The sequence below is a fragment of the Haliotis rufescens genome, unplaced genomic scaffold, assembly GCF_023055435.1.
Source record: "Haliotis rufescens isolate VD_foot unplaced genomic scaffold, xgHalRufe1.0.p SCAF_6, whole genome shotgun sequence".
NCBI classification, from domain to species: Eukaryota; Metazoa; Mollusca; class Gastropoda; order Lepetellida; family Haliotidae; genus Haliotis; species Haliotis rufescens.
This window is the reverse complement of record NW_025964334.1, coordinates 7,416,810-7,425,984: the sequence shown is the minus strand read 5'-3', so window position 1 is coordinate 7,425,984 and position 9,175 is coordinate 7,416,810. Positions and strand designations below refer to the sequence as shown.

Here is a 9,175-nt window from a genome sequence, read left to right as displayed (position 1 = left end):
AAGGGAGAGAATTTATGGATGTCAACTTCTTTATTATGAGGGGGGCACGGGTGGCCCAGTCGTCCAAGGCGCCGCGATTCGCTGTGCAGAGTTGCGTCCCTTGGGCACTCCAGAAACCTATGATTGTGGGTTCGAATCCCGGTTCGCCCCAATTATGTTTCTAGGTTTGTCAGCACCATACCCGTGCTCGTGGGTTTCACCGAAGTGTTAAACGTCTGAGACCTGCATCACTTCGGGCTTTCCTCCCACATTAAGCTGGCACGCCGCGATATAACTGGAATACTGTTAAAAGCGGCGTTAAACCCAACTCACTCACTCACTTTATTATGAGGAACACAACGTTTCGGAATATATGCTTCCTCCTTCATCAGGTGTATGAATGCTCTCTGCCTCATAGTATTCATTCACCTGATGGAGGAGTAAGCATATACTCCGAAACGTTGTGTTCCTCATTATAAAGAAGTTGACATCCATAAATTCTCTTCCTTATGTGTATCACTTCTAAATGCCGTTCAAAGACTTGTAATAATCTAGTTATTAAACTGGCCGGGTTTTTAGATATTGTTGGTTTACAACTTGTGATAGTCACGATATTGCTGAAATACCCTTTATGTGAGTTTCACTTTTATCTCTCACTCACTCTGAGACAGTAAGACAGAATACATGTAACAGCTGATCACTTTATTTATCAACAATTTAACCGACGTAGCTGTTGATCCAGGAAATGAACTCGGAGACGCGCGTGTAGACGCTTGGGTAGTCTCCTCCGCACGTGCTGATGCCCCATGACGTCACACCAACCAGAACATCAGCCTGGCCACTTGATCTGATGATCATGGGTCCACCACTGTCACCCTGGCAACAGTAACCATTGACGACATCTGTTTAGCTGATACACGTAACAGTGAGTGTGTATGGTTTTACGCCGCTTTTAGCAATATTTCAGCAATATCGCGGCGGGGGACAGCAGAAATGGGCATTGTACCCATGTCGGGAATCGAACCCGGGTTTTCGGCGTGACGAGCGAACGCTTTAACCACTAGGCTACTCGACCACCCCTGATACCCGAAACATGCCTACCGATGTAAAAATATATTTTAATCTGTAGCTGGCATAGTTTGGTTCACGGCACCAAACAAGTTGCACTTACTATCTATTGTTTTACCGTCCTTTCTCGATAGGTTTTTAGTAACGATTTACTTGTTCTAATCGCTTTTTAGCCCAAATATTCCGGATGCGATGTAAAAAGGTTACCAACTACAGTAAACTACGGTTATAACGAACTCAAAGGGACTACTAATTTTAGTTCGTTATAATCGTAGTTCGTTATAAGCATATATACAGCATGACTACAGCAAATTGTCGGGACCAAAAAGTAAGTTCGTTATATACGTCAGTTCGTTATAAGCGTGTTCGTTATAACCGTAGTTTACTGTAATTCTTTTTGGAATGTCCCTCAGTAGAGAGTTAGTGAGTTAAAATTTAACGTCACATTGGGAATATTTCATCCACATCGTGACGAGTGAACCTCTCAGTGAAGCTTTCAAAAGGATTTATGGTACACATGTGGAGGACATTTCCAATTTTGACGCTTCAGTGACATAAATGATGTCATAAGCAGTTCCCATTTTGACTTGTAAGTGAAAATGATTTGAATTTCCACGTGTTTGTGACGGGTGCCTCCGCTGAGGCAGGATACGCTAATCTTTTCACAAAAACACGGTATCATGACCATTTCATAGTGGTTCATAAACACATGATCACGATTTAGTCGGAATCATAGGGAAGACTCTGCTTTTAGTAGAGATTTTTTTAAAGTTATTGAAATGGTTTTGTCACTCTTATTAAGAAACATGCCGAAAAGAAAAATGTTCTTTATATTTTGATTTTAATATTTGTATCATTTTGCATTGGCGAACTGCATACCCGCATTTAAGTAATAAGAAATGCTTGATAAGTCCTATATAAACCTAGAATTTATACACAAGACGAAACCCGAAAGGGTAACTCACATTGCAAGCTGAAGCCTGTTGACTGCTGTCGTAGATGCAGATGTGTTGGTCGTTGATGCTGGCTCCGCTAACGGGGGCCCACCTCTGGGTGCATTCAGCGTTTGATATCTTCTGCATGGTGACCTCTTGCAGCCGGTCTGGGAGCGTCCCACCCCCTGTGATAAAGATTAAACATTACAGAAGTCAAGGTAGACACAGTTTTATGGATCACAACTTCTTTAATACTGTGAAACAGTCGACTCCTTCATCTCTGACTCCACGGACTTCTGCTCCAAACTCAAGAACATCACCGATCCAGATCAAATCATCAGTTACGACGTAGCAGAACTCTTCACCAACGTACCCATAGATGGCACTCTGCAAATCCTCCGCCGTCGCATCACTTACACTCCCCTTGCCACGGCAGCCATATTGAAAAATCTATTTTTGGTCATTATTCGACCAATTCTCACACCTAATGCAATGAAATTTGGTATGTTGATTATTTGTGGGGGATTCATCACTTGTCACGTGTTCTTTGCAAGACGTTTTAACTTTACCCTTGTTCTGACCATTCTGTTATATTCTCGCAAATACATATTTGCCCGTGTAAACTTTTTCTTTAAAATTGACAGACTGAGGGAGCTGAACTTTGGCACATATGTTTCTCCTTACGATGACGACCACCTCCGTGGTCTAGTGGTAGAGCGTCCGCCCGGAGAGCGGAAGGTCCGGGGTTCGATCGACGGCCGCGTCATACCAAGAGACGTTAAAATATGGTACTTGTTGTTACCCTGTCTGGCGCTCGGCATTAAGGGGCTAAAACAAGGACTGGTCGGCTTGGAGTCAGTATACTCTATTTGAGTGGGGTATTCATGTTAAACTGCGGCATGGAAACGGCATCTCAGTGAGCTAGCACTATAAATCGGCATCAGTCCGGACTAGTACAAGCAGCCACACACACACGTGCATGCACGTCGCATTATAAGTGCAATAATCTTGGACGCGATGTTAAACCCAATTTCACCTCACCTCATGATGACATATTTTGTTCAAATCATTAAATTTATGTTTATAAAGAAAATATTTGAATAACAATGCAACATTTTAGACAGTTGACTTCCACATTTAGGTGAGCTACAAAGCCTGGACACTATTGTTTATGTTTACTACGAATATGGCTGTATTTGACTGATCTGTGACAACATGCTGAGGTTGTAACTCGCCATATTCGGTTTTACCAAAGTGATACATCAAAGAGATGGATCATTTCGAATTTTCTCTCAATAAAGCTGGACCGCCTCCGTGGTCTAGTGGTAGAGCGTCCGCCCGGAGAGCGGAAGGTCCGGGGTTCGATCCCCTGCCGCGTCATACCAAAGGACGTTAAAAGATGGTACTTGTTGTTACCCTGTCTGGCGCTCGGCATTAAGGGGTTAAAACAAGGACTGGTCGGGTCGGAGTCAGTATACTGTGTCTGAGTGGGGTATTCATGTTAAACTGCGGCATGGTATCTCAGTGGGCTAGCACTATAAATCGGCATCAGTCCGGACTAGTACAAGCAGCCACACAAACACACACACGTACATGCACGTCACTATGTAAGTGCAATAATCTTGGACGCCACGTTAAACCCCATTCCACCACCACTCAATAAAGCTGACACGCCGTGATATAACCGAGACGACGTTCAAAGCGGCGTTAAACTCACTCATTCGAAGAAACGATTTTTAACAATGCTGCAGCTTCATCTTAATTACCGACGGTCCTTCCCCATCCGGAAATGATGACGTCCTGGCCCTCGTAGGAAGCGCCCTCTGGAGAGATATCGATCAGCTGGACAGTGCTGGAGATGGTGGCAGCACTATTCAGTTCCAACAAGGCGATGTCGTTGGGGTAGCCGGCTGCGTTGCCGTTGTAGCCAGGATGCTGAATAGGATAAACAAGAATGAAATAAGTGTATCCCCCACCAATTGTACGTTCTGTTGAATGCAGGACTCAAGCCCTGACGACAATTTGTTGTCATGGAGACCCGAAAAAATACAACTTTCAAGAGTTCCTAAATTGCAAAAGGCACCAGTTCATGACTACTTTATTTATTTTATGAAGTTTTAATGAAGAGGGGCGGTCGGGGAGCCTAGTGGTTAAAGCGTTCGCTCGTCACTCCGAAGACCCGGGTTCGAATCCCAACATGGGAACAATATGTGAAGCCCATTTCTGGTGTCCCCCGCCATGATATTGCTGGAATATTGCTAAAAGCGGCGTAAAACCATACTCACTCACTTACTTTAATGAAGAAATATTGAACGGTATTTGAGTTGATCCATGCTCCGGAAACAAAACGTGACGAGCGGTGAGCACGCATTCCTGTATGTACATCCAACAATCAGGTGGCAGCCATGACTGTTATATAAATGTTGTTCGATTACTTGTCAGATCGGTTGTTCATCCCTTCGTCATTCACAGTTGTGACACAAATAAGACATTCATTCGCTGAGAAGAGTTGCGTCCCTTGGGCACGCCAGAAACTTATGAGCGAGGGTTCGAATCTCGATTATGATTTTAGGTTTGTCAGCACCATACGGGTGCTCGTGGGTTTCACCGAAGTGGTAAACGTCTGAGACCTGCTTCGCTTCGGGCCTTCCTCCCACATCAAGCTGACGCCATGATATAACTAGAATACTGTTAAAAGCGGAGTGAAGCACAACTCACTCACTCAAAGAGTGGTGAATACACAAACGAGGTGAGGTTAGGTGAAATTGGGTTTAAAGTCGCGTCCAAGATTATTGAACTGATATAGTATGTACTAGTCCGGACTGATGCCGATTTATAATGCTAGCTCACTGAGATACCATGCCGCAGTTTTACATGAATACCCAATGAGGACACAGTATACTGACTCCGAGCCGACCAGTCCTTGTTTTAACCCCTTAATGCCGAGCGCCAGACAGGGTAACAACAAGTACCATCTTTTAACGTCTTTTGGTATGACGCGGCCGGGGATCGAACCCCGGATCTCCGCTCTCCGGGCGGACGCTCTACCACTAGACCACGGAGGCGGTCTGAATACACAAACGAATGGCATGCTTGTCTGAGTGTCCGCCCTTGTTGTTTTCACCACAGTGGTAAACGTCCGCGACCTGAATCACCTGTGGCTTTCGTGTAACTAAGCTGTAGTGATAAAACTGAAGAACTATTGGAAACTACATTGACTTTCGCCATTACCTATACCTGTCACTAGCGCCACCTACCGACCCTACGGACGTGACACGTGTCTTTAGCGCCACCTAGCGACCTACCATGACAACTCTCCTGACTCCGATCCTCTGCTCTCCTGACTCGCTGCTGCTAAGACTGTGTTCCCCTAACTGGACTCTCAGGGAACTTGAGCTGAAACAGAGTGTCAACAATAACATGACCATCATGTCACCATTCGTCACCACTCGCCCCTTTCCGTAACCTGCAAGAAGACTCGTCCCCTATCGATGAATGTTATGTGCGAAAATACGACAAACCAATCAGCCTGCGAGTATGACTTCAAGTACTTCGGTCAAATAATCCCTAAGAAATAAGCATATTTGCTACCGAGAATGTTTGCTCATTGTTGAACCAAATCAATTAATTCTTCCAACATATCTTCAGTCCAAAATAGTTGGCTCATTTTGACTTGCACTTCCGGTTGAAAAGGGGTAAATGTTCCATGCATTCTGATTGGCTAAATTAAATGGACGTCATCAACTTCGATCAAAGTTTGACGAGATATAGGATCGGTTTCTATTCCATCAAAGTCCGTCAAAAACTTCGTCAAAGTTTTTGACAGCATGTTACACTATCACAAACTTGGTCCAAGTTTTTTATCAAAGTTGTTAATAGTGCAACGGGGGCTTGACTGCACCGATATACGTTCCCCTGTGGGTAATATTCAAATGTACCTGGCGCCGTCCACGCAGTGCGCGGCAGTGAGACACCATGACGGAGAAATCAGGCTGCATCCGCAGCTGTGGGACCAGAAGATGCCCAGGGTGGCTCGCTGGAGGGAGGCGATGTACGGGTGGCTGTGGGGGGCGGCCTCGGAACCACCCACGATACGGGAGGTTGGGTGGGCTGAAAGCAGATAATAATAGCTGGGAGCAGCTCAAAAGTTCAAGGGGCGGTGGGGAAGCCTAGTGGTTAAAGCGTTCACTCGTCAAGCTGAAGACCCGGGTTCGATTCCATCATGGGTACAATGTGTGAAGCCCATTTCTGGTGTCCCCCACCGTGACAGTGCTAGAATATTGCTAAAAGCGGCGTAAAGCCATACTCACTCACTCAAAAGTTCAATGTCGCATAAAAAGTTAATTTCTTTATACAGACTTTTTAATACTAGTTCATGACGGCATTGGTGTGTGTTGATCTTAGTCCACAACCCAAACTGCCATGTTTCTTTAAACTTTTTTTTAGGTGTATGTGTGTTGATGTCTGTCTTTTGTATTTTTATCAGATATCGAACTTTTGAAATGCCTGTCCAACCGGTGATCTACGTCCCACACAGCTGGGTGTTCTTCCACGCAGGCAACGACAGTCCGTTTGACTCCAAATGAGAACGATGTTTCATACACTTTTCTGGATTTCGAGTTATTTTGCAATTCATTTGGAACATACGGAACGTTCACAGTGCCACACCACTCGAACATTATCTAAAGCGGTTCTTCACAGGTAAGCTATTCTCACCTGGCACACCGACGGTACATTTGAGAAGGTATTCCAGCAATATCACGGCGGGGGACACCAGAAATGGGCTTCACACATTGTACCCATATCGGGAATCGAACCCGGGTCTTCAGCGTGACGAGCGAATGCCACTAGGCAACCCGATCTCTCCCCTCGCAATTGGGAAACGATGACATGCATCAACCAAGTCAGCGAACCTGACCACCCTTAGTCGCCTCTTACGACATGCATAGTCGCCTTTTACAGCAAGCATGGGTTGCAAAAGACCTATTCTAACCCGGTAGTTATCTTAACGAGTAAAACGTTTTGTGTAACAGTAAATATTCATTTTTGCAGAGACTGTCATTTATAAGGGACCGCCTCGGTGTTCTAGTGCATCTGCCCGGGGAGCGGAAGGTCGGGGATATGATCCCCGGCGGCGTCAAACCAAAAGTCGTTGAAAGATGGTACTTATTGTTACCCTGCCTGCCGCTCAGCATTAGGGGCTAAAACAAGGACTGTTCGGCTCGGAGTCAGTAAACTGTGTCTGAATGGGGTATTCATATTTAATTGCGATAGGTATCTGAGTGAGGTAGCACTATAAAATAGGCATTTAGCCCGGACGTAATATAATGTAATAATTTAATGTAATAATGTACAGTAAAGTACGGTTATAACGAACTCAAAGGGACTACTAATTTTTGTTCGTTATAACCGTAGTTCGTTATAAGCATATATACAGCATAACTACAGCAAATAATCGGGACCAAAAAAGTAAGTTCGTTATATACGTCAGTTCGTTATAAGCGTGTTCGTTATAATCGTAGTTTACTGTAATAAGATACAATACCCCGGATAGTCGAGGGTGTAACGTGTGGTTTTGTGAACTAGTTATTGAATTCATGTTTAAGTCTTCTCCGGACAACTTGATTCCATGAAAAATACAACAACAAAAATCAAATAACAGAACTGAAAACGGTAACTCACCGGCGACCACAGATATCAAAGCGGCGAGAATTAGAATCATCGTGGCGACGTCGTTACTGCATGTAATGCTGTCTGGAGAAATATAAGCATCATTTATACACACATTTGGGAGACAAGGTGTTGCTTCCCATACGTTCTTCAATGGCTTGAGAACAAATCATATGTTGCAGAAACATTTGTAAGATTTATGAGTTTAAGGCCCATTTAGACGCAACGAACATTGCGGTTGTCGTAAATTCCATATTTTTAATAATTTCGACATGGGCTCCCTAACGTAGCAGCTCTACGGACTTGCTCCCTGTAACACACGTCGCGATATGTTCATCAAATAATGTTGTGTAGGAGGGGGAGAGAGAGAGGGAGAGAGGGGAGAGAGAGAGAGAGAGAGAGAGAGAGAGAGAGAGAGAGAGAGAGAGAGTGAGAGATCCTTTCTCAGATAGTTTGACTGCCAACGACATATTACATTTGCTTTTCAAAAAGGGGAGTGTCCGGACCGCCTGGACTCTATTCCCGCACCCGCACCCGCACCCGCACCCCCACCCCCACCCCCACCCCCTCTGGTTCTGCCTACGCGGAGGGAGTGGGGAAGGAGGTATATCACTTCCATTTCTAGTGAAGCTAATAGTCACATCACAGAGAGTATGGCTGACGCTACATTACCAACAGTCACCTGCAGAACGGAAGTGAACGGAGCTGTAATACTGTCCTCCTATTGTATTTTTCTTGTTTTGTTTTATTCTCATGTAATTTATTCAAGTCAAAAGAATGTAGCCATATTTGAGTTCACGAGAGAATTGATGCCTTTGAGACGAATGGAGTGGGGTGGAGTGGGGGTTAACGTGCACGCGTTGCTGCTTCTGTAAGTCCGGACCTATGGTGCTAGCCTACTGAGACACAATATTGATGTTTGAGTGAGTGAGTGCCAGTTATACCACGGTGTGTAAGAGGAGGACAGCCCGAAGTGATGCAGATGTCAGACGTTTACCACTTTGATGACAAAACTAGACACATAATCGGGAAAAACGGGATTCGAACTCACATTTATAGGTTTCTTTCGTGCCAAAGGGACGTAACCCTACACGAATTGCGGCGCCTTAGACGACTGGGTCACCCGTGCGCTCGTTTAACATTTACGCGCCACAGACTCATTGTTCGGACAAGTGCTTGTGATATTCCCTTAACGCTAAGCGCCACGTTGGCCAACAGCAAATATATTCTTTTAACGTCTTTGCGTCCCTTGGGCACGCCAGGAACCTATGATTGTGGGTTCGAATCCCGGTTCGCCCCGATTATGTTTCTAGGTTTGTCAGCATCATACCCGTGCTCGTGGGTTTCACCGAAGTGGTAAACGTCTGAGACCTGCATCACTTCGGGCTTTCCTCCCACATTAAGCTGACACGCCGCGATATAACTGGAATACTGTTAGGGGCGGCGTTAAACCCAACTCACTCACTCACTCTTTTAACGTCTCTTGGCATAACACGACCAGGGGATCGAGTCACCAATCTTCC

The 9,175-nt window shown here is 45.0% G+C and overlaps 1 protein-coding gene across 1 annotated transcript; it reads right to left on the bottom strand.

Moving 5' to 3' along the window:
- Positions 1-666: 666 nt before the first annotated feature.
- Positions 667-7,750, bottom strand: LOC124143995 (fibrinolytic enzyme, isozyme C-like). Its single transcript, XM_046513202.2, has 6 exons — positions 7,665-7,750; positions 5,921-6,092; positions 5,288-5,378; positions 3,749-3,917; positions 2,013-2,167; positions 667-855 (listed from the first exon to the last, which is right to left on the bottom strand). The coding sequence occupies exons 1-6, from the start codon at positions 7,702-7,704 to the stop codon at positions 697-699; spliced, it is 786 nt and encodes a 261-aa protein (XP_046369158.1). The 5' UTR covers positions 7,705-7,750; the 3' UTR covers positions 667-696.
- Between the last annotated feature and the right edge of the window lie 1,425 nt (positions 7,751-9,175).

Coding starts and splice junctions, on each gene's coding strand:
- LOC124143995 (XM_046513202.2), bottom strand. CDS start 7,704: ATGATTCTAATTCTCGCCGCTTTGATATCTGTGGTCGCCG. Junction 6,093..7,664: donor TTTGATATCTGTGGTCGCCG/GTGAGTTACCGT, acceptor ATCTGCTTTCAG/CCCACCCAACCTCCCGTATC. Junction 3,918..5,287: donor GAGTCAGGAGAGTTGTCATG/GTAGGTCGCTAG, acceptor TATCCTATTCAG/CATCCTGGCTACAACGGCAA.